The sequence below is a fragment of the Hydractinia symbiolongicarpus genome, chromosome 13, assembly GCF_029227915.1.
Source record: "Hydractinia symbiolongicarpus strain clone_291-10 chromosome 13, HSymV2.1, whole genome shotgun sequence".
Classification (NCBI taxonomy): Eukaryota; Metazoa; Cnidaria; class Hydrozoa; order Anthoathecata; family Hydractiniidae; genus Hydractinia; species Hydractinia symbiolongicarpus.
In genome coordinates, this window is record NC_079887.1 from 11,763,668 (window position 1) to 11,788,157 (window position 24,490).

The following is a 24,490-nucleotide window of genomic DNA, read 5'->3' on the forward strand; positions in this document are numbered from 1 at the left end:
GATAATGACAAACATTCTGGGCAATTTAAACCTAATTCCTTCAGTTTCTTTAAGTTTGAGTAAAGCTACGTTAAAGCGTTCTGCCTAATATTTTAGGCTAGGTTGTCATACGTTATGACGACAAAGCAAAATAAAAGAAAAAGAAAACGAAGTTGTTCCTTTTGCATTAGCCCAAACGTTAGTTAATCAATGTGGTACTACGTAATGACGAGACTTCTTCCATTTGTAAAAAACAAACCTTTAACTTAAAATCTTTTTCGTCATAGGGATTTCTAAATCGAAACCTATTAAACCTAAAAAAGTTTTATCTGCAGAACCTTGGTAGATTCATACCCTTTAGGTTCTATTAACGGTATTGGAAGATATAATGTATGCACTCACTACGACAAGCTCCACATCTCAGTGAACACGATAATTCTTCCCATTGTAACTTGCGAGAGGACGTCTTAAGGTTTATTCATTGTAGTGAAGGCTTTCAAGTTTGTCTTTTTCAAAGATCATTTAAAAAACCTTATGAACTTTCTCTTGATATATATATACAGAATTGATAAGGTCAATGTTATGACGATGCTGGCAATGTATCTGTTAAAATTAATAGTTGTCATGCTAACATTTTAAAGCAAAACAGATTAGCTTTATACATATCCTTGTTATTCTCATTGCTTAAATTTAGTTGTCTGTAATTCATGCTTTGTACATTAGTTCTGAAACATAAAGAATTGAATCAAACGTAACATATTTTAACAAATTTTTCAAAAGTAGATTAAAATTTTTACGGAAAAATGTTCCTTACTTAACTATTAATCCCAACTATGCCCATAATTTTAATGTTTGTAACATGATGTGTGGAACAGATTATTAACATGAGGGTTTTCAATGATTTGTATGAAAGCATTTTGTCCATGGTTCCATTTCATTATATTTTTGAATTTTTTATTATATTTATGAAGAAAGAAGATTTTGATTTGGTTATTTTTTAACAACCTCCAATCTGCAGAAAACGTTATTTTGGTGCTAAATATGAAGAAAGAAGAATGAACATTTTAATTATTGCTTTTATAACTTTCAATCTATAAAAAACATTATGATGGTGTTGTGTTGTCTTATTTCTGGTTTGATTACAACCTTGATGATAAAGATTTTAATGTATTTTATGTTGTCATTTATTCCCCTTTTTCGATCAATTGTTCAGAATACTTAACGTCTATTGCGTATGTCAGAGAGTCGGTTTTATTTATGGCGTTTCCGTGCTTAAAGGGCGTACACAACGCCCTTTAAAACTCCAGTTGGTTCTTATCGCACCTTTTGTGCGATGTTGACCCTGCGGGTCAATGGTTCGACTAAGGTTAATTTTTTTCTGGCTACGCCCCTGGTAGCAAATTTTCATAAAAATTTTTTGACGACAATTTATAATGACTCACTTAAAATTGGCTAGGTTTTTTTATTGGCTAGGTTTATTTTCATTTTTTGGCTATAAAATGGACAGTTTGGCCTGAATAAACATTAATGTTGCGGCGAATATTCTAGTATAGTCACTTATTTTTACTCTTGCCACTTTCTCTTATGCCGCCTTTGAGAAGAGCTTCACTTATGCTCATTAGTGACGTAAGAAGAACATTTTTTTTGTACACCAACCACAATTATTGGTAATATAGGCTGAAATGTATTTTTTGAGAAGAAATGAAAAAATTACCTCAAAATTTTGTGTGTTTTGGGGAGAAGTAGACGTGGATAAATATTTCGCTGTTTCAGAATTTTAACTAATCAGAACGCAAAAGCTAATCTTTCTTTTTAGAAAAATCACTGGAAATAATACAAAATATATTCTTTGTATTATTTTTCTGCTAATACCCAAAAGAGTGGTTACATTCAATTTAGAAGTCTGTATATTCTTGTTTCTCGTGGAAATAAAAAAGAAATTTCGTTCACTATTCGACTCGTGGAAATCCGCCTAATTACAGTGTTCGAGTTCGAACGCTCAATGACTTGAGCATGATTATGTTTTCAAATTTTGTTGAATGGCGTTTGATCAGTATGAATGTTGTTTTGATCTTTTACTCATACTCTGTATTACGCACCACCCCCGGTTTTTCTCTCTCTATATAAGCATTAGCAACGAGGTACACTATTGTGGCGCATTTGCAATCAGGGGGCGTTGTGAGCAGCAAATTTCCCAACCGTAATAGGAAGCGTAAAGGACATGCAGAAGGCTAAAGTAAAATATTAAGCATTTTATTATAAACTAAGGGATAACTCAACATGGGAACGTACAGTGACATCGAGGAAAAAATGGATGAACCGTCATCCCTGCAAGATATATTAGTCCAAAACTTAATCTTAGATTTCGGTGAATGTGGTTTTCGTTGTGTACGATGTTCTTTTTTTCTTTCCAGTTTATCATTTTGTCTGACAGGGTTGGCTACACTATTGACTGGAATTTGGTTAAACACAACTCATGAAGATATATCCACTGAATTGGCACAACAAACTTTAACTGGATATCTTAACGCTGCAAATTTTTTGATAATATTTGGGTTAGTGGTGTTAACAAGTTCACTTTTGGCTTGTTGCGGTTCACGTAGAAATAATATTGGTTTGCTTACAGGCTATGCTGTTTTGTTATGTTTGTTAATCACTGCTGAATTAACTGCTATCATTTTATCGTGCGTGTACAGAGACAAGATTGAGAAAACGATGGCGGATGAATTGTATTCAACATTAGATCACTACGGCGTACCAGGTTATGAAAAGTTAACTTCGCAAATTGATTCCTTACAACGCAGATTTTCCTGCTGCGGTAATACGGCTTACACTGATTGGTTAAGAATAAATTGGAATCCGAATAGAACGCAGTCAGTTGTTCCACTTAGCTGTTGTTTACAGCCAACCGCGGAGAATTGTAATATCGTGACAACAAAAAATACAGAAAACATATTTGTAAATGGTTGCCATCAACATTTGAAAAAATACATGCTCGAAAACTTGCATGTAATACGTGGATTTAGCGTATGGATTTTAGTTATCGGGATTTTGGGTATTTTATTTTCTCTTTGTTTAATCATAACACTTCGAAGAAGAAGAAAACTGTTTGCTGGAGATATTTTTTCTCCCAAAAGAAGAAGAGATGAATATTCAATGGAGGAGTATAATTACTGACAAAATTTGGGCTCACAAACACCTATGTGGTCCTTCATTTAATTCAACGGCTGTAAAAATACATATTGTAAATACAGGTATAAAATATATTTTTAAATATTTTAGCAATTTTATCGCCGGACGCGTAAGGCATCAGGTACGAAATCTCGTAATTAGTATTTGACACATATATCGACGTGTTTGTCGTATCTGTTACCATTGTGGTCGTAATTTTGACGTGTTTACGTCCGTTTTACGCTACTTAGCATAACTTTAACCTTTAGAATATTTTAACCTTGCGATACCTTTACCCCGTGATGACTTCATAGGTCAGCAAATTCTAGAATTTACCTTTGCCAGACGGATTCTATTTTAACACCTTTTTCCATTTTCGAGAAATGAAGACGCAAAATTGCTAACAGGCTACTTTTGCGAAAAGATCTTTTTAGGAAGAATTACACTGAATCTCATATGTGTACATCATCATCATGTATGTAATTTTATGAAATTCTCTGAAATTACTGAAATAGCTTATGATCTGCAAAATTATCCTTTACAAAATTTAATCCCGTCGAGGCTTTAAAAATCACCTTATCCAAACTTCGTACTCGGGGCTCTTTTATGCCTATGACATACTGACGGAATGGCTTGAGAAAACGTTAGTACAAAAAAGGTTGAATAGATTGATTTCAAACCATAAGAAGATAAGAACACGTTTGAAAAAAATTTGAAGCATAAAATTTGAAACCTTAAATAAGTTAAAATAAATAATATAACAACGTTATAATAAGTAATAAAGAAATACAGTAATAAACAACTAAAAAAAACGTGCTATCAAACCATACATCTTCTTTAAATTATCAACAAAGACAGACACCCAAATCAGATTAAAGTAGACACAAACACAGTACACACATCCACGAAGGTTGATTTCAACTTTTGGATTCGAAGGTGGAAAGGTATCGGCACATTGTCGCAGTTCTGTTTTGATTACTTTGAAAAAAATGGCACTGGAGAAATTTGAATTAATAAATCAGAACGCATTCTAGCTTTAATTTAGCAAAATAACCATATTGACATTATGTAATTAAGAATAGCAGCGAAGAATCAAAAACCTTTTATAAGGCAGATCACCACGAGAAGAATGAACAACTAATATGACGGCGAAACAACGAATATGACGGATGGCGAAATAACAAAAATTGACGGCGAAACAACGAAATTTAATGGCAAAACAACAAAATTTAATAGCGAAACAACGAAATCTGATTGCGTAATCACCTTAAAAAGTGCCAAACACAATAACAACCAGTTTCTCTAAGTTAATATTTAATATGGCCTTTCCCCTGAATTACCTAGGTTTTCTCTGTTCAGGTTTTTTCAAACTTGTTACGTATGATTTTTTGGTCCCCATCGTAGAATCGTGTTTTAAGAAAATTTCAACTGTATCCAGTAAAGTAATTGAATCAGGATAATCATCCAATCGCTACTGACAATTTTATCGCCACAGAAATACTCCTCGTCTATAACGCATCTAGTAGTTGTTGAAAACTTGTAACATACCAAGGCGCTTGTTTTCTCACATTTTCACGAATTCGATTTCCACCAAAACCGATGAAGAGATCAGCCGGTGGATATGCTTCTAAATCTGTCATACCATCACCAACCATCACTAAACTAAACACACATAACGATATAAACATTTATGGGATAATATATTGAAAAAGCCGGTCGCTACTACAACGTTTTCGATCGTGGATTCCAAACTTCAGTATTTGGAGGTGCACGTAACATTTCTCGTTCTAGTGGATGTATCTTAAAAAAGTTGCGTCGAATAACTTTCAAAGCGCCTGAAGTGTAATTTTTTGCATAAACTAACATTTTAAATACTTTAAAGGGATTAATTTTCGCGGGGATTAAATTTCGCGAATTTCGCGAATTTGGCCATTTTCGCGAAACTAAGTCCTCGCAAAAAATTTGAAAAACGGCCATTCGCAAAAATGAATCCTCGCGAAATATTTGAAAATAGCTCATTCGCGAGATTGAGATTAATTCCTCGCGAAAAATTTGAATTTTGTATCCTTTTTTAAAGTTTGCTGACCAAACAATGCCATTTTTAACACATAGCAAGACAATTCGTTACGTAAAAAGTGCAAGAAATATTTTTCTCCTTATTGTTTCACTTTCACGATAACCTCTTTCCCAGTTTTTCTAAAAAGTAGTTTCCAATAACATCTGAAACGTTGACTTATGCGTGTGGGCTGGTAGAGAGAGAAAAAAAAAACACCATTGCAGCTACATTTACTTTTTACAAACATTAGTTGATTACAATGAGTTTATCATGAGATTTGTCGTTTTTGGTTTCTTCCTGCCTTTTGTTAGAAGCAATTGAAAACTTTCTTCTACAACATGACATGCTCTTTTTGTTACTCTTGCTCCCGAATCTTTTGCTTTCTCTCTATTAAGTTGTCTTACCATCGGCTGTTTTTGTTGTTGCACTGGTGTAAGGAAAGCTTCCTAAAATCACTTCGTTCTTCGGTTCAGCATACAGGTCTTTGATAATTTCTAACCATCAGTGTCACAGAGATTGGCTTGGTATCATCGATCACTATGCAATTCAAGACGAAATTGAAAACTCGTCTGGAAAAAAGCAAGGAAACTACAAGAAATACACGCCAGAGGATCGCTACCGCCTTTGAAAATATGCAACTGAGAAATTCTCAAAACTTAATGAAAGTATTGTTCGCCAGTTTCGACAGAAATATGAAGTAGAGCTCAAAAGTGCTGCTTCTAGAGGGGTCACACCATATCTGTGTCCAAACCACGTGGAAGAACGCTGTTACTTGGAAGTATAGATGACATGGTGCAACAATATATCCAGGCTGCCAGTAAGCGTGGTGCAGTAATAACTAGAGATGTTGCTGTTAGCATTGCAAAGGCGTTAATAAAGAAAAATCCAATCTTGTAGGTAACGTAGATATATCTTCTTCCCATTGGGCACAAAGTCTATTTCGAAGGATGGGATATGTGCGTCGCAAGGCTACCACAGCAAAACTTGAGATCCCAGAAGGTGCAGCTAAGGAATCAAGGTTGATGTTTTATTATAACATCGTTTCGAAGGTCGAAAAGTACAAGATACAGGATTCGTTGATCATTAACATCGATCAGATGCCTACAAAGTATGTTCCAGTAGGTGGTACAACTTTAGCAAAAAGATGTTCATCAAACGTAGTAATCAACGGAAGCACTGACAAGAGAACCGTTACCGCTACGTTTTCCATCTCACTGTCAAACAATTATTTGCCCATGCAACTTATTAATGGCGGGGAAAACAAATAAGAGTTTACCCCAGTTTCAGTTTCCAGACGACTTCTCACTAAGCGTCAACAAAACACAGAAACGAGAAAGAAACATGCAAAATAATAGGGGAGATTTTTGTGCCATACATCGCAAAAATTCGGGATGAGGAGAATCTGGCTAACGATGAAAAAGCATTGGTAACAATGGACGTATTCACTGGACAGATGACAGCTACTGTTTTAGATCTATTTCGTGAACACAACATCGAAATATCATGACTCACATTTTTCAGCCACTCGACTTGACAGTTAATGGATTTGCTAAAAAGTTTATGGAAAAGAAATTCAATAACTGGTACAGTACACAGATAACCATGCAGTTAGATGAAGGGAAGTTGTTCCATGACATCGACATTCCCTTGAAGCCCATACACAATGGTTAATTGACCTTTTCAATCAAATGACCAAATCAGATGGCCGAAACACGATTATTAGTGTATGGAAAGCGTCTGGGATTACTGGTGCAATTGAAAGAGGGCTGGTAGGTCTTGATTGTCTTGATCCATTCAATGACATTGATCCAATGCTTGATTTTACCGTCAACAACGATGGAGTGAGAGGAATAACCACTTTGAGTGAAGAAGAATTAGGTATACGATATTCAAAAAAAACAAATGATGACGATGACGATTCAGACTCTGAATGGGAATGGGAAGAAATGGAACGAAATGCATTTGATGGCTTTATTATTGACGAGGACGGCGATTGATAGTTTTTCGTTTCTTTGTATATGGTGAGGTGAATAAAGATGTTACATCAATTAAAAAAATTCTTCTTAATTTCATTCATTCGCAAAACTAAGTCCTCGCGAATTTTTTGAAAAGGTACTCTTCGCGAAATTAAGTCCTCGCAAAATATTCAAAAATAGCTCATTCGCGAAAATTAATCCCGTACATTTCGCAAATTTTCGAGCTCGCGAAATTTAATCCCCGCAAAAATTAATCCCATCAAAGTACACTGCCATCTTAAGTATCATGGGAATTAAACAGATTAAATACCAACATTCAAAGATTGGGAGTTGAGACCAAATACAGCTTCAGTGTTTCGTGCTTGTAAAACTATACAGAAAAGAATACGTGACTATTAAGGAGAAACGTTAATAACAACAAAGATGGTGCGTGACGTAAAATTTTACAAAAATCTTGAAAGTACTGCACCAACTTGCGACGGCATTGTCGTTTTTCCTTAAAATATGGAGTTAAAAATCAGCTTGGTAAAGATAACACAAAAAAATAAAGTTGGCTAGGATGTAATACATTATAGCTACCGAACTAAACAAAACAAGAAAACCGTCCGGTTTGATCACACATTCGTATTGTACACATACTTTATACTTAATATTGTATTATGTTTATAAATCTTGTATCTATGGTAACGTTCTTGTTTATATAGACATGTTGTATAATTTTTATTTTACATGAAAATGGGTGCATGACACTTGAAAATGGGTATATGACACCCGAAACATCGTAAAATGTTGTTTTAATTTGAACACATAGACATGGATGTCCAAGTTTTAACATAAATATTGCCAATCGAATTTCTAATGTCTCATATAAAAACAACAAGAACTGAAGCGGTTTGAAAAAAAAATAATTAAAATGTATTTATTAAAATATAAAATATATAATGATAAAATTGGTATGAAATATTAAACCACAGACTTAAAGAAAGAGATGATGATAAATTGAATCATATTAAAAGTTGACTATTTTTCGATAACTGAGATATGGCTGGAGAGCACACAACTCGAGCCAATTTCGAATATTATAACATTGTTAACATACAGTAAATCAAAAATCATTTCAAGATAATGAACACCCTTATTTGATGCGAGACTTCTCGAAATTCGAATAGAATATATATCTACTGGTTTCATTATTTTGGGTATACTATGTAAAGCTACACCATAATAAGAAAACAACAAAAAAACGCTGCTATACGCAAAAAAATACATAAACAAAAACGTTTTTGGTCAATATAGCGCGCTATTTGTGGTGGCTTTGATTTTGATACTATTCGCGCCCCTTTCAACTTTTCGTTACCACCAAGACAGACCGCAGCCCATACCAAACCACACATTTCTACAAATGTTTGAAAAAACTCTAGCTAGCTACTGATCACAATGTACGTTATCCTAAGAAGAAACTTGGTATACTTTGGCGCACAGACAGACAAAAAACAATTATTATAATATAAAAGATGCTAGTCCTTGACAACCATTTACAATCACTTCGTCTAGTGAAATCAGGAAATTAAACAAGAAATTTTCCGTTTGGTAATTCTGTGTTCAATTTTTCTTCCAATATACTAAACAACGTCAATACGATTTTTTTTGTGATATAAAATATTTTTGAATGATAAGTTTACCAATTTATTTTCCCCTCCTTTTCCCTTTCAAAAAGCTGACCGAGGGGTAGCCAATATGGAGTATTTACGGTATTTGATAGGCTAACATAAACAGTAAATTTAACAATCTACTTAAAAACATGCACACATCAAAATTTTCTTCGTAAGAATGCAATATACATACTTTTTATATTTCCCATTAGATTTAAGTTTTTGTGCGACTATTTTCTTCCCACCAGAAGATGAGGTGGGCTGAGACTCATCAAATCCGCAATATGAACCTGCAAAATGAAAAAGAAAAGAGGTGTAAACTCCTAACATGTTCTTTATACACACAATTGTACTGAACCTATCCTGGGCATTGATACCGTATTTTCTCTGTGTTGCTCCAATACAGTTTCAGTTTTTCTATTTCCAGAGTGGCTACAAACTTTTTCCCCCAAGTAAAACATGATTTTAGAGGATTAAAGAAGATTTTGAGGATTCTAGAGGATAAACTTTTTTAATATTAAGTCTATCAATTTCTGGTGTCAAGAAATATTTTTCGAAAAGCATTACTTTCAGAATAAGTTATTAAAAAACATTTGAAATAAAGATTGTGATAAGGGACGTAATGCTAACATGAAGGATAGAACTAACATTTCATATCACGACAACAAATTTAAAATCTCCGTAACATAATAGTGTATCAAACTATTATCAGGGTACCTGAAAAAAATAGAAGAGTTAAAGAGGAGATTTAGTCACACTTTCAACTTTTTAAAGGACAGTAGAGGACTTTAAAGGGGGTTTTTTGAAAAAGAGGACTTTGAACGAGACGTGGCCACCCTAATTTCTTTCATTTCTTTTATGCTTTACATTTTTTTACATAAAAGCCGAATCTAAATTAGGATTAGGAGTGTTTTAAAGTAGAAGTACTGAAAATGAAAGGTCCTGCTTTAATTAGTCCCTTTCCGTACCCACGTGCCTAACTATAACACTGATAAAGTAGTCCATTTAAGTAGAAATCACACAAAAAGAAAAAAGCTAACATAGTCTTAACCCACCATCTTCTGCAAATATTAATCTATTGGTAAAAATATGATCCTCTTGTATATGAAGCTCATCTGCAATAGGTTTTATGATGGAATAAAAACCACCTGATACCAAATATACATCTTTATTTAAACTACGCAGCTTGTCGATCAACTCTCTGAAAAAAAGTACAGAGTGTTAACTCACATAGCCGTTCGAAAGTATTTCTTGATGTGCAAATAATTCACACTGGAAAAAAAGTTAGTTTCGACTTGATATTCATAGTCCACTGATACGGGCCTGCTTTGAAATATAAGAAATCAGTTCCACAGGATCTTCAGAGCTTGCAGTTCTTACAAAAGCCTACACCGAGATAAAACGATTTTTAAGAGAAACCTGTACTTGAAGTTTTTTGGTAATTATTTAAAAGAGATAATTCCAACAAAATATTTAAAAAAAGTGTGGAGTTTGAATAAAATTCGGTTTTGTTTTTTATTTGTATGTTTTAACGTATGTTTGTGTTGCAACGAGACATAAAAGGTGTTTTCTGTTAATCTGATGTAATTTATATCTTCGTTGTGTGGACCTGTAAATACATTGCATAAATAAACCACGTGTTTTTTTGGCGCTTTTTCCTTTAGAAAACACAAAAAGCTCACGAGTTATTTTGTTAACGCATGCACACTTTAAACACGTAGTTTTGCTGAAGTGCGCACGCAAAACATTTTGCGCTATACCGAAAATTACAGTCACAAAAAAATAAACCTTAAATTGCACTGGAAATATCATATTCTCAAGTCATACTGCGTTGCAGTATTTTTTAAATGGGTTTAAGCAAATTTTAAAATCTGAGTAGGAAGCATACTTAGTACCGCTCGTCAGCTTCGAAGGTTGCGTTCGTACAAATTCATCAACCTAAAAAAGAAAATTAAATTTAAATCACAATATACACGTGACCAACATTAACTTTACAAAGCATTAACATTAGCCATGACAAAATTTGAACAAACCTTTTGCTTGGATGGCTTGATTAACTCTAATCTTTTACGAAGCGTTTCACGAAATGAAATTCCATTGCTCATTGCTTTCTCAGTTCTGTAAAGCATACGATACCAATCACACACGTTAGAAATGCTATCCTCCAAATTTAGTTTTAAGCAGAAAAAGGGTTTTAAGTGGGCCTTCCTTCATTAGCTACGAGGTGAGTTCACGTCTTTGACAAGAATAAAAAATTCAAACTGTTTTAGCTTTCCCAGAAATGAAAGTAAAGCAGAAAAAAAACACAAAACTAGCAAGCAAGAAAAAATTCACCATTTTGTACATACAAATCGGAAACTTCTTTTCCCACTCCACAAAACTCTGCCAAATCGTCAATTCCCTCGCCAGTACACACTGTGCTGTCCACATCAAAACACACTGCATCTGAGGACTGCCAGATGTCTTTAGCATTCATTATTTTTATGACTATAATTTCAGTAAAATAACAGGGTATTATTAAAACAAGTCAAAAATCCATTTAAATGGCAAAATTTACCATTGGCAATTCAGAAACATCAGTATTCATATAGTTCAATGTGGCTTTTAAAATTGTGAGTCAAACTGTCAGAACATTAGAGTTATATAATTGACGAAATACCATGATCCTCTACGTTTCTGTGCACGTGTTCGCAAAAAATTAAAAAATTAACAAATATCAATAGAGTACCAAATTTTTAAAAAAATACAGCAGTGTCTGCTTTCTTTCTTAGCAGATAATACAGAATGTCAAAAAAATTACATAACTTCTGTGTTGTGGTTAAGTTGAGAAAGAAGTGTGTTTTCTTTTCACCTAAAAAATGAACTTCTTTATATATTCTTTGCTCTTATTTTCACTTCTTATTTTTTTCACAATTTTTGCATTAAAAAAAACGTAAACTGCAGAAATATTTCCAATGAAAAAAACTACATTCTTTGCAAATTTTCGGGCACATCTTTCGAGAACAATAACTGTATAAACCTCTCAATGAATCTTAAATTCAATACAGGGATGTTCACCACTTCTTCTGAAGAAAAGTTTTCAGAAACAAATTCTTCAAATAATAGAATCAATTTTTCTTCGTTTTCAGAATCTTGAGAAAAACTATCTGTCCAGGTTATATTAAGATTATTTTCTTGGAAAATATGAAGCCATGTTGGTATCGTGCAATGTAAAGTTAGCCTTAGTTTATTGTTATTAAGTGACATGTCTATACACTCTTCTCCATCTTTATAACATCTACTACATATATCTACATGTAATAACATTTTTTCGGTGAGCGGCAAGTAAGCTAACAATTCTCCATACCCGAATACAGCAAATGTCTTGAAAAATGGAGCAATCGATTCAATTAAGCACTCTAAAAAACGTTCCACCTTTTTGAAAGGTGCAACATTGCAGAATATCTTCAAGTTGGACACAAAGGTACTCATCAACTTCATTGTTTCTTCAGGAAGAAATGAAAAATCTTTACTGAAGTTGGTTTTGATATTGCAAATTTCTTCTGCGCTAGCAAACAAGTTCGGTTTATTTTTTTGAACAGAGACTTGAGCTAAATCAATATTTCCCAGCGCTATCAACAGATCGGGGGATACTTCTATATTTGGAAAGAGCTTCTGAATTTCACAGCACGCAGGTTTTAATACATCTTTAGACTTCGAAAACTTTGCATCACTAGTAAATAAATATATATATAAAAAAGGGGTGGAAATAAATAGTGCAAAAATTTAAAAGGCAAGGAAGAGCAGTACCTAACTATGCCTAATGATATGTGGAAAAAGTATAACGCCACATTAAATTACCCTGTCTAAAAGTTCACTATTTGCTGTAGGTTCCTATGGGCATTACTAACAACAGTTCCTGAGATGTGTCCTTTTATTCTCCTTTATAAGTTTTACTTTTATTAACGTAAAAAAATGAGTATAAAATACTTAGTTTGTATTTCTAGATATCTTAATTTGTTTGTTTTAGTTGAAAGGGTAAGTTAAAATTGGTTGATTAAAGAAAGAATTAAAAATTAAAAATTCAAATGCTATCTTGCTCATTCAGTACGTTTTTCTGCTACAAAGAAACACATTCAGTATCAATTACTCATTTATTTGTAAGTCCCGCGACTATGGGAATCGACAACAGCATTAAATTATGATGCCCATGTTTGCAAGTTTAAATATTCGAAAGCAAATAAAATAAATTAAAAATGCATTGTCATCTTTTATTTTTTGACGCTGCTTTGATAACATCTACTTTTTTCTTTTTAAGATGTAATGTTTTCTTTTCTAACTTATGTGCAAATATTTTGATGCTTTGCTACACAATATCATTATATAACACTATTTTACTCTGCTGTCTATAAATCTACTTTTGGTAACTTAAAAATAGTAAAAAAAATAAAAATTACCTTATTTCATAAACATACCAATCAATCTGCGTTACATTATAACAATACACTTTTGTAGAATGCTTAACTTCATTATGAACAATCCCAATTATTGCATTTTCATTCTTTCCATTCACATGTTGTTCTGGATGCTCCACATTACATATGTAAACAAGAGTATCGCATGCTGTATGATACATATACCAGTTGTTTATTTTCATACCAGTATTATAGCCAATATCACATAACGATTTCATTCCAGCTGTTTCACAGAACACTGCTTCACGCAGCAAGTCAATTAAAGCAAGGGATAGCTTACTATTACTTTCATTCATATCATTTTCACTGTTTAAATTCCCTTCTTGCCGATTCCCTTCTCTCTGTTTGTGTAACTTAACAGAAGACAGGAACTCAATACATCTAGCTGTCTGCAATAAAGATTTTAGCACTATATCTATGGTGTATTTATAAAACATGGTTGCTGATATATTGTCACGATTACTACCAGCTTGTATTGATTTAATAAACTCGTGTTGGATTTGGTGTTTCCAAAGTAAAACATTTCCATTCTTTCTTGCTATCTGGTTCAATCTTTTGCAGACCTGCAGAAAACTTTTGTACGAGGTAATATCTAAATGCTGTATAATTGCCGTGATGCTGTAATCATCCAAATTTGTAAGAAACATCCTTAAAAAAATTACAAAAAAATAAGCGTCTTATTGCAGAAATCAACCAATATTGTAAAATATATAATACATTACTTTTAGTTCCAATTTTACGCATTTTCATTAACATTGGGCCCTAGACTTCAAATAAAAGGACTTTAAGTTTACGAATTTGGCTACCAGGTTACGAATTAGAATCCTCATTCTAAGTTTAGGAGCAAATGAAAATACAAGGTTACTTAATTTCTAAAAATTTTTACTGTATATTTTATTTTGCATTGTCTGTTTAAGTTAAGTTAGCAACACTTGATGTACAACAGTAACTTGCATTCAAAAGATACATGATCTGCTAATCTGTAATTTACCAGTTTTCAGTTAATTACAATAAAAATTTACTTTAGTACTCAGTTTATTGGCTCAATGCTCTTTGATACTAATACAGAACTGTAATTTCAAAGAGTTAATTGTGCCGTAATAGTTGTAGAAACTAAAAAACTTTTTTAAATTATTATTATTGTTATAATTATTGTTAATGAAACATTGGGTAAAAATATTTTGAAATAACTTTAAATGCAGAAACTTCTGAGGAAAAAAATTTTTTATTTCACGAACACAAACAAATTAATGCTTTTAAAAACCTTCAAACCTGTTTGTTATCAAAGCATAATATTAAGACTTGATAGACAACTATTTAAATAATTGTGAGATCAAATTTTTTGATTACCATTTTTCGAAAACACAGGAAATTCGCAAAGTTTCTGTTCTGTCATTGCTATCAATATAAGTGCCCTGTTAAATTCTTAATTTTTATCAAAGCTTACAACAATAATACCTCCCGAATATCATATTTTCAAGCACACAAATCACAATGGTTGCAATAAAAAATATATTAAAATTTAAATCCAGAAATCTAAAAATACAGGCACAAAATATTTTAAAACTTTCCACAAACACAAAAATAATGCAATAATCAAGAAATTGCAATCAGATTATTTCTTCTGATGCGTTTTCCTGTCCTTTTCATTTTGTGTCAGTGAAACAAAGTGTTCGAACACCTTGTTGTAAGAAACTGTTGGTAATAAATTTTAATACAAAAATCAATTATAATGATAAACTTTATATGATAACAAATCACGAAAAATTAAGATAACATACTAATAATAAAATCGTTTAAGCGAATTATATCATACGGCATAAATTATTTGAAGATAAGGATTTCATAGAAATTAAAGGGTAGTTTTAGGTAATAGCCAATATTTGAGGCTCTGGAGGAATAGGAACTGCCATCTGATATGTTAATTTAATGTCATATTGTACTATACAGGATTATCCCATATCACAAAATTGGTGCTTTCAAAGTTTTCAATCAGAAGATCATTGTTAAAATTAAAAAACCTCATAAAACATAAAAAAACTTATAAAGAAGATTTTTTATCCACAATAGCAGGGAATCTACCCATTTTAAACTTCGATATATCATAGGATGGAATTCTTCCCAAGGCTAAATCTGCGAGGATATTTCCAGTAGCAGGAGCCATCTTAAAACCAGTACCTAAAAGGCAGATACAGAAAATGTAAAATATATCAAGGAAGAAACTGTCGACTGAAGACTGTCGTTCAGCTATGCTATGATGGAGTCCTTATTTCATGCTAAGATGGCAACATATGCTTGCGATAAGATGGCAGCGTTTGCTTGTGCTAAGATGGGCACCTTTGCTTGTGCTCAGATGGAGACATTTACTAATGATAGAGCCACTTAAATTTTTGGTCACAACCTTGAATTCTAGACCGTGAAAAATTTCATTACCTGAAAAACCTGCACCGATGACAATGTTTTGATATTTTGGATGGACATCAATAATAAAATCTCGATCTGGTGTTAGCTGCAAGAAAATATTATGTTTAAATTGGAACAACATAAATTTCCATACCTTAAGAGTGTTAAAATATTCATATACAAACCTTTTTCAAGAATATTTGCGGGGTAAGCCTGTAATTTACAAACTAGATTTCTGTAAAATCTGGATTATGCTCTTTACGAATTATAATTCTGGGCAAATGTGCAACTTTTATGGCTTTTTTTATCAAATTATCTTATATTTGTATGATTAGTGACATTCTATTATGGAATAGAAAAGGTTAAATTATTAGTACAAAGGCAAAAAATTAATCTTCTAAATATTATTGTTTTATGACACTTGGAATTCATTCATTAAAACTGCATTAAATTGCATCTGTATAGCAAATGTTTTTTACAATATGTTTTAACAATGTGAGGTATATAAAAGCCAAATCAGTTTTCAAGCCATTTCTCTCACATATATATTAACACAACAAAACCACCTACTGTATACAAACAGTTTTCAACAATGCTCGGCCTCTCTTCAACACCATCTGTGTAAAGTCTGACAAAGTTTTTCACCTCTTCAATGTCATGTGCTACGTCAGGATAATCAATGTCAACAATTGGGCCAGTATGCTGACAAATCTTAATAAAATAATGTTCAATTAATTAATACATCTGTCTGTGTAAACCCTGTAAATGAAAACAAGCCAGTAGAGGGAATCTAGAAAATCTAGCGACAGCAGCATGATAGTTGTTAATGGAGTTGTACAGTGCAGTTATAGTCAGAGATAAACTTAATAAATGATCGTCACAGATTGAAATACAAAACAAATTTAAAAAATATACTGAAAATACAGCATTAAAATGGGGCAAATATTATAATAAATAGCCCTTTTTAGCCACAATATTTATCACAACAAGGCTTCAAAAACTCAAAATTTTGTACCCACATATTTTTGTACCCCCCAAAACTTTGTAGGCATTCTTGACCCTCACCATCATGCACCGCAATATCAGTTGTGTTAATTTTCATTTGTATCGAAATGTTTACAGTTTGCTTTGAAAATGCAAAATTTACACATTTTAATCAAAGTTTATATCTGGCTTATTAATCCTGAGAATACAAGAGAAGGTAAATACAGGATCATGAATAAATAGAAATCTAAACTGGACTATCAAACTTTGTAAGTTTCTCTGCTATTTTTAAAGTAAGCATTAAATTCACAACATCGATTTTCCCGTAAATTTTCCGTACATGCTTACGAGCAAGTACCTAATTTTTAAAGCTCTTTAATAACAACAAAAAGAGAGAAGAAAATCAAATTGTAAGCTTAATATTTTACGTTCTTTGATGTGTTCTTTTTTTACGTTCTTTTTAATCTAAGGTCTTTTTATTACGCAATTTCAAGCCTCTTTTGTTGATGTTTTTCTGCTCGTTTTACTTTACAGTAAAACTTTACAGCATACACAAGTATACTTGTAATGTTATCTGCAATCTTGCTAGGTATACCACCTTCTTACCATTTTTACAGCATTAACTTTAATCACAAACCTTAATTAAGCCTGGATATTCATGACAAGCCAATCCATATATACCAAACATAATAAATGAAGGACAGTGTGAAGTAGAGCCAGATTTTTCCTCCTTTAGTCTCCAGTAACAAGCACGTGTTCTCCGGATCTGCAAAAGGAGATTATTACATGATTCAACTTGCATTTTATTCAGTTGGTAAATATTAAATAGAAATGAAATTGCTCGTTATGATTAACTTACATTTAGTGGTAAATTCAACCCAAGGGGTTTGGTCAGCTTCGATGTGAATGGACCTTTTATGTGAATAAGCAAATACTTTATTTTTCTCTCATAAAAAATAAAAAGATTCAAAAGATACATTATTTGATTAACAAGGAGTTACTAAAATGATTTTTATACAATTTTGAACCAACAACTATCATTTGGATTCAAAAGATAAGACAGCAGAAGTTATATGACCAAAGTTAAAGGAAAAATTGTGTGTGTGACTTGTGATAAATGTCATGTCTTATAAAACACAAAACTAACCTGCAGTGATGATAAGTGAACGTGAGTAATATTTGCCCTTTTTTGTATGGATAGTGATAGTACTCCCAGGCATTATCCTGGTAACAGGCTCTCCATCTTGAAATACACCACCATTTCTGACAAATACTTTCTAGGGAAGAAAAATATGGTTAGGTAAAGTATAAAAACCAGCAGCAAACAAAAATTTTAACAGATAATATTAAACTATCGATTGGCCCATGCAAAAATCAACTATATGCAAACACAAATCTAGTTTAAACAAGTTTGAATGTTACCCACTTGTCTTTATAAAATATATTCTTCATTTAAACAAACAATTGTGAATAACAACTAATGATTTTGAGAATACTTTTGCTTACAGCAACATATCTAGCATTCTTCCTTTAAAAGCCTTTTATTGTAGTTTTTCAATAGTATTCAAAGATTAGTTAAAGAAATGCGATTTTCAGGTTTGTGATCTTTGCTTTTGCTACTATAAAACATGTATTATAGTTTGCAACCTCCTTGGAACCTCTCCCCCTTTCAAAATCATTTTTCCATTCTTGATATTTCCTTCTTTCTCAGAAATGTTCAACCCATACTTATTAGCAGTACCACCACAGCTGAACTATGTGTCTGCAACTGTTAGCAAATGATCAGTGCCAAAATGAATTACAAAGGCTATTTAATTTGTTTAACAGTAAAAAACCTAACCTAACACTAACCTAAAACCTAACAAAAATCGAAAAAGAATTTCATGGTTCCTCTCTGTTCACCAATTTTTTATTGTTTAAGAGACTTACTAAATAAAGATAAGTAACAAACAGTATGCAAAGCATTTCACCTGTAAAGCAGCAACACATTTGGATGCCAATACCATGCCACCATTATGTTCTACTATACCAGAATAGCCATGAGGTACTTTTAACAATGGGTATTTAATGTTAATTTGTTCAGCAGTCAATAAATCGTATGGAGCACCCAGTCTATCCAAAACTTCCAAACAACGTTTCAACTTCTCCGCACCATTTTTGAAAACTTCTAAAATACCGTTTTGACTAAAAAGAAACAAATTTCACGAATGAGCATGTTCTTTAATAAACTAAAAAAAACGACTATATTTACAGCTGCATGATATACTCTAGCTAATTTATATATATTAAAATGTTAATAACTTTAAATTCGATGTAAAGAACTAATGATAAATTTGGTTTTCGTGTTTTCACTTGTTAATAAAATATGATTTTAAGGCAATAAATATCCACATTAGTTCAGCCTTTCTAATTCACATCAGCATTTAATAATTGCCAATGCGATAACAAAGCAGGCAAGCACACAACGTACCATATTATTAAAGGCTGAATTTACATAAAAAAATAAAACTGAGAAAAAAATTTGCGATTATCATGTGTTAATTCTGTTTCTACCTTTCAGTAACCAGTACAATCATATTCAGACTAAAGCAAAGGGTGGGTAGGGGTAAGGTTAGGGTGAGTATATTCTACTGGTGTTGGCTATTTATTGACATGTGTTCAAATGCAAACCAAAAGTGGTTTGTAAACAATGGCAACAACAACATTGAAGGCCAGCGTTTAAGGAGGATGTTGACTATAGAAGTTGGAAGAAAAATTTGGAGATCTACCAGATATTTACAGAAGTAATACTTGTCATTGACAGGTTCAGCATGAGATCCATATCACCCTTTTTGCAGACCAAAGGCAATATTGTCTTTTTTTTAAAAAAAAAAGAGCAACCTGGAGAGTACAACTAAGCATGCAGCAAGTATAAAATGAAGGTTTGATTTGTTTTTAGTGTGGGAAATTCCCTGCTATGAACTTTATTATATGATATATTTTACTTTTGAAAAAAAGTCATGTGCCTGCTTTGTGTCTGCAAATTTGTGTTTCATGTTGGCATTTTATACTTTGTTACACAACACCAGTTAAGCATGTGTTGACATGAATTAAAAAGGCTGCAAGTTAGACTTCATATTTTAAAATTTCCCAGATTCCTAGAAACACACACAATGCCTTGTATAATAATTTTCTCATCCACATAGTTAAAACAATGGAACATCTGGCCTGCTTTAATCTACTAAACAAGCTTCGAAAATCATTGGAAAACATTTGCCTTCCATTTACTTTGATACTACTTAGGTTACATCTTTGCCCGCTCAGGGTCTATTGGCCTTTGACCTGTTATTACAGCACACAAATCATTGATATTTCTGTGTCAAATTAATATTAGCAAAAAAACCTTGGGAAAACTATTTTCTAAACGAATTTTAGAGTAAAATTCAGAATATGAGCTAAAATGATCAGTCAAATATTTATAATAAACAAATAGAATTATATTGTGCACAGATCCCAATAACCATGGAGTTGACATAGAAGTTTATGACACCGTAAAAACTGTATATAAAAATAATACATACATTAGCAGCTTATCATCAACCTCTTTTTCCAATTGCTTCCACAAGGCAAAAGAGTCAAATGACGTTTTTGCATAGCACATGGAAGGATACAAGCAGCGCACAATTCTACTTTGTCCATGCGAACTGCCTCTTGTGTGGGGAACTGGAAACTGAATTTTACACATATAAAGTTTTTCTTATTAAAAGTATCATTTCAAAAGCTAAATCAATGAAAGCAAATTGTATAAGTGGTGGGGGATAATTTGTGAATCTTAAACACAAAAACTGGCTGTGTGTAATAACAGTGCTGGAAAGTTTCTCCTTTGAGTTGTTTTTAAACTGTCATTATCCATTATCTCCATCACATCACAATAAATTGCAACAATGGAGAGAATATAGTTGTGTACATCTTCAATTATTTATTCCTACTTTAAGTGACCACCTATATTAAGTTAGTGACAGTTAAAAAAAAGGATAAATGGTTTTAATGGAGTCTTCACTCAACAATTAAAGAATCCTAAGTACTAGGTTTTAAAATACTTGTCTTGCTATTCATCAATAGGCTTAAGTCATTTAAATGTACTAAATATGCTTAGAAAGTTATGAATAGATAAGCCCTGTATCAAAGCCAACGACGAAGAGAAAAGAAACATTTTTTAATTTTCTAGCATGTTGATACTAAAAGACTTTTAAAAATGTGGATCTAGTCTTTTCTATCTTTACTACTTAGCACTATACCTGTTCTAAAAGCAATACATCCTTTTTTTGTTTTGCAAGTGAATAAGCTGATGCACTTCCATTGACACCAGCACCCACAACACACACATCGTAAATATGGTTACTCATTGTGGTAGTCTATAACAATAAGCAGCATAAAGGATATATCAGGATTTGTAACTGTACTGTTTTTTATTTGTTTATATACATACTGAAGTATTTCTGGAAAAGGATGTCAATAAAAAATGAGTAGGGACATAAACTAGGTAGTTATACAGGTAGTTGTTATCACTTAAAGTTTGGTGTGTTAGATATTACTCATAGGTAATTAATTATTCTCCACCTATAATTGCCTATACGTTTTACCCCTATTTGAGTTACCCAACCAAGTTCTTTCACACATACTACAACAAAGTTACTGGCCCAAAATATCACCAAAAACCTATCAGTTAGTGGATTGTTTCCACTGGGGGTCACTGAAGCAAAAACGCAACAAAAAATGATAAACCTGACTACCTCAGCTCATTCAAACATGTAACATAGAAAGGTTTTTTTCAGCCCATTTCCTTCTAAAGAAACATTTTAGAGGCTTTAAACAATTATTGAGTGTAGATCGATAAACTTCTGATTGACATGATTCATACAAAGTCGTAATGATACCTTTGTGCGAAGAAACAGACTAAAAAGGACCTTCCTTCACCTAGTGCCTGCATCTTTTTGCCTGACACGCAATTGTTAAAGACGAAAAGGCTCACCATGGGAAATGTAAACATTCAAAAAGGTCTATCGACTTTGCAAAAGTCATATGATTGTCTCTTTTGTGACCAGATTAACAAACTTAAAGCACTGTTTTGCATTTTGAGAATGAAATTATATACAGGAAAGACCACGAAAGTGCACAAGCATTGACAAAAAGGAAAGAATATTATTGAGTTTTTTTTAATGTGCTTTTAAGGATGAGCTACTTTGTCCTATAAAAAGGGTTGCAATATTGGTAAGTCGTCCACGTATTACTTCCTGAATATAAAGGAGATATAGTATTCAACATGTGTTAGACCTATGTACGTTCCCAAGCCTTGTGGAGATAATGATGTGCTATTCTCCATAAAGCACAAGTGTAGTAGAGCGTAGTAGAATGTATTTCTCTGTAGTAAAGCGTATTTCTCTGTAGTAGAGTGTAGTAGCCTGTAGTAGCTTGTAGTAGAGTGTAGTAGCTTGTAGTAGAGTGTAGTAGAGCGTATTTCTCTGTAGTAGAGCGTATTTCTCTGTAGAAAAGCGAATTTCTCTGTAGTAGAGTGTAGTAGCGTGTAGTAGAGCGTAGTAGAGCGTATTTCTCTGTAGTAGAGTGTAGTAGCCTGTAGTAGCTTGTAGTAGATCGTAGTAGCGTGTAGTAGAGCGTAGTAGAATGTATTTCTCTGTAGTAAAGCGTATTTCTCTGTAGTAGAGTGTAGTAGCCTGTAGTAGCTTGTAGTAGAGTGTAGTAGCGTGTAGTAAAGCGTAGTAGAATGTATTTCTCTGTAGTAGAGCGTATTTCTCTGTAGTAGAGTGTAGTAGCGTGTAGTAGAGCGTAGTAGCGTGTAGTAGAGCGTAGTAGAATGTATTTCTCTGTAGTAAAGCGTATTTCTCTGTAGTAGAGTGTAGTAGCCTGTAGTAGCCTGTAGTAGAGTGTAGTAGCGCGTAGTACAGCGTAGTAGAATGTATTTCTCTGTAGTAAAGCGTATTTCTCTGTAGTAGAGTGTAGTAGCGTGTAGTAGAGCGTAGTAGCGTGTAGTAGAGCGTAGTAGAATGTATTTCTCTGTAGTAAAGCGTATTTCTCTGTAGTAGAGTGTAGTAGCCTGTAGTAGCTTGTAGTAGAGTGTAGTAGCTTGTAGTAGAGTGTAGTAGAGCGTATTTCTCTGTAGTAGAGCGTATTTCTCTGTAGAAAAGCGAATTTCTCTGTAGTAGAGTGTAGTAGCGTGTAGTAGAGCGTAGTAGAGCGTATTTCTCTGTAGTAGAGTGTAGTAGCCTGTAGTAGCTTGTAGTAGATCGTAGTAGCGTGTAGTAGAGCGTAGTAGAATGTATTTCTCTGTAGTAAAGCGTATTTCTCTGTAGTAGAGTGTAGTAGCCTGTAGTAGCTTGTAGTAGAGTGTAGTAGCGTGTAGTAAAGCGTAGTAGAATGTATTTCTCTGTAGTAGAGCGTATTTCTCTGTAGTAGAGTGTAGTAGCGTGTAGTAGAGCGTAGTAGCGTGTAGTAGAGCGTAGTAGAATGTATTTCTCTGTAGTAAAGCGTATTTCTCTGTAGTAGAGTGTAGTAGCCTGTAGTAGCCTGTAGTAGAGTGTAGTAGCGCGTAGTACAGCGTAGTAGAATGTATTTCTCTGTAGTAAAGCGTATTTCTCTGTAGTAGAGTGTAGTAGCGTGTAGTAGAGCGTAGTAGCGTGTAGTAGAGCGTAGTAGAATGTATTTCTCTGTAGTAAAGCGTATTTCTCTGTAGTAGAGTGTAGTAGCCTGTAGTAGCGTGTAGTAGAGCGTAGTAGCGTGTAGTAGAGCGTAGTAGAATGTATTTCTCTGTAGTAAAGCGTATTTCTCTGTAGTAGAGTGTAGTAGCGTGTAGTAGAGCGTAGTAGCGTGTAGTAGAGCGTAGTAGAATGTATTTCTCTGTAGTAAAGCGTATTTCTCTGTAGTAGAGTGTAGTAGCCTGTAGTAGCTTGTAGTAGAGTGTAGTAGCGTGTAGTAGAGCGTAGTAGAATGTATTTCTCTGTAGTAAAGCGTATTTCTCTGTAGTAGAGTGTAGTAGCTTGTAGTAGAGTGTAGTAGCGTGTAGTAGAGCGTAGTAGAATGTATTTCTCTGTAGTAAAGCGTATTTCTCTGTAGTAGAGTGTAGTAGCCTGTAGTAGCCTGTAGTAGAGTGTAGTAGCGCGTAGTAGAGCGTAGTAGAATGTATTTCTCTGTAGTAAAGCGTATTTCTCTGTAGTAGAGTGTAGTAGCGTGTAGTAGAGCGTAGTAGCGTGTAGTAGAGCGTAGTAAAATGTATTTCTCTGTAGTAAAGCGTATTTCTCTGTAGTAGAGTGTAGTAGCCTGTAGTAGCTTGTAGTAGAGTGTAGTAGCGTGTAGTAGAGCGTAGTAGAATGTATTTCTCTGTAGTAAAGCGTATTTCTCTGTAGTAGAGTGTAGTAGCCTGTAGTAGCTTGTAGTAGAGCGTAGTAGCGTGTAGTAGAGCGTAGTAAAATGTATTTCTCTGTAGTAAAGCGTATTTCTCTGTAGTAGAGTGTAGTAGCCTGTAGTAGCTTGTAGTAGAGTGTAGTAGCGTGTAGTAGAGCGTAGTAGAATGTATTTCTCTGTAGTAAAGCGTATTTTTCTGTAGTAGAGTGTAGTAGCGTGTAGTAGAGCGTAGTAGCGTGTAGTAGAGCGTAGTAGAATGTATTTCTCTGTAGTAAAGCGTATTTCTCTGTAGTAGAGTGTAGTAGCGTGTAGTAGAGCGTAGTAGAATGTATTTCTCTGTAGTAAAGCGTATTTCTCTGTAGTAGAGTGTAGTAGCCTGTAGTAGCTTGTAGTAGAGCGTAGTAGCGTGTAGTAGAGCGT

The 24,490-nt window shown here is 33.4% G+C and overlaps 4 protein-coding genes across 8 annotated transcripts; 1 reads left to right on the plus strand and 3 right to left on the minus strand.

Annotated features, from left to right (window-relative positions):
- Window positions 1–1,719: 1,719 nt before the first annotated feature.
- On the plus strand, window positions 1,720–3,226 carry LOC130624034 (tetraspanin-9-like). The gene has a single exon (XM_057439602.1). It carries the CDS (start codon window positions 2,260–2,262, stop codon window positions 3,154–3,156), a length of 897 nt encoding a protein of 298 aa, XP_057295585.1. The 5' UTR covers window positions 1,720–2,259; the 3' UTR covers window positions 3,157–3,226.
- A 630-nt stretch (window positions 3,227–3,856) lies between these two features.
- Window positions 3,857–11,445, minus strand: LOC130624035 (phosphoserine phosphatase-like). Of its 2 annotated transcripts, none has more exons than XM_057439603.1 (6): window positions 11,183–11,445; window positions 10,868–10,952; window positions 10,723–10,772; window positions 9,890–10,035; window positions 9,028–9,124; window positions 3,857–4,812 (listed from the first exon to the last, which is right to left on the minus strand). In XM_057439603.1, the coding sequence occupies exons 1-6, from the start codon at window positions 11,308–11,310 to the stop codon at window positions 4,659–4,661; spliced, it is 660 nt and encodes a 219-aa protein (XP_057295586.1). In that variant the 5' UTR covers window positions 11,311–11,445; the 3' UTR covers window positions 3,857–4,658. The 2 variants fall into 2 exon arrangements, with proteins under 2 accessions (XP_057295586.1, XP_057295587.1); XM_057439604.1 differs by lacking the exon at window positions 3,857–4,812 and adding an exon at window positions 7,049–8,578.
- A 36-nt stretch (window positions 11,446–11,481) lies between these two features.
- Window positions 11,482–14,182, minus strand: LOC130624029 (uncharacterized). The gene is made up of 2 exons (XM_057439594.1): window positions 13,271–14,182; window positions 11,482–12,546 (listed from the first exon to the last, which is right to left on the minus strand). The coding sequence occupies exons 1-2, from the start codon at window positions 13,933–13,935 to the stop codon at window positions 11,799–11,801; spliced, it is 1,413 nt and encodes a 470-aa protein (XP_057295577.1). The 5' UTR covers window positions 13,936–14,182; the 3' UTR covers window positions 11,482–11,798.
- A 604-nt stretch (window positions 14,183–14,786) lies between these two features.
- LOC130624033 (peroxisomal sarcosine oxidase-like) lies at window positions 14,787–21,719 on the minus strand. 4 transcript variants are annotated; one of them, XM_057439600.1, is made up of 11 exons: window positions 21,592–21,679; window positions 21,448–21,500; window positions 20,953–21,069; window positions 20,236–20,384; window positions 18,646–18,859; window positions 17,823–17,952; window positions 17,535–17,587; window positions 17,313–17,441; window positions 16,262–16,402; window positions 15,722–15,797; window positions 14,787–15,466 (listed from the first exon to the last, which is right to left on the minus strand). In XM_057439600.1, exons 3-11 carry the CDS (start codon window positions 21,058–21,060, stop codon window positions 15,330–15,332), a joined length of 1,137 nt encoding a protein of 378 aa, XP_057295583.1. In that variant the 5' UTR covers window positions 21,061–21,069; window positions 21,448–21,500; window positions 21,592–21,679; the 3' UTR covers window positions 14,787–15,329. The 4 variants fall into 4 exon arrangements, with proteins under 4 accessions (XP_057295583.1, XP_057295581.1, XP_057295582.1 ...); XM_057439598.1 differs by lacking the exons at window positions 21,448–21,500; window positions 21,592–21,679 and adding an exon at window positions 21,687–21,719; XM_057439599.1 differs by lacking the exon at window positions 21,448–21,500 and having other exon boundaries at window positions 21,592–21,680.
- Window positions 21,720–24,490: the final 2,771 nt, after the last annotated feature.

Excerpts from the sequence above, each read along its gene's own strand:
- LOC130624033 (XM_057439598.1), bottom strand. Across the intron at positions 18,860-20,235 it reads GTTGATGATAAGCTGCTAAT|TCAAAACGGTATTTTAGAAG; the intron begins GTATGTATTATT and ends GTTTCTTTTTAG. Across the intron at positions 17,442-17,534 it reads GGTTGAATTTACCACTAAAT|ATCCGGAGAACACGTGCTTG; the intron begins GTAAGTTAATCA and ends CTCCTTTTGCAG.
- LOC130624034 (XM_057439602.1), top strand. The coding sequence starts at position 2,260 with ATGGGAACGTACAGTGACATCGAGGAAAAAATGGATGAACCGTCATCC.
- LOC130624035 (XM_057439603.1), bottom strand. The coding sequence starts at position 11,310 with ATGAATGCTAAAGACATCTGGCAGTCCTCAGATGCAGTGTGTTTTGAT. Across the intron at positions 9,125-9,889 it reads ATTAATATTTGCAGAAGATG|GTTCATATTGCGGATTTGAT; the intron begins GTGGGTTAAGAC and ends TTCATTTTGCAG. Across the intron at positions 4,813-9,027 it reads TCTAATGGGAAATATAAAAA|TTTAGTGATGGTTGGTGATG; the intron begins GTATGTATATTG and ends ATGTGTGTTTAG.
- LOC130624029 (XM_057439594.1), bottom strand. The coding sequence starts at position 13,935 with ATGTTTCTTACAAATTTGGATGATTACAGCATCACGGCAATTATACAG. Across the intron at positions 12,547-13,270 it reads TGGTATGTTTATGAAATAAG|TGATGCAAAGTTTTCGAAGT; the intron begins GTAATTTTTATT and ends TTTATTTACTAG.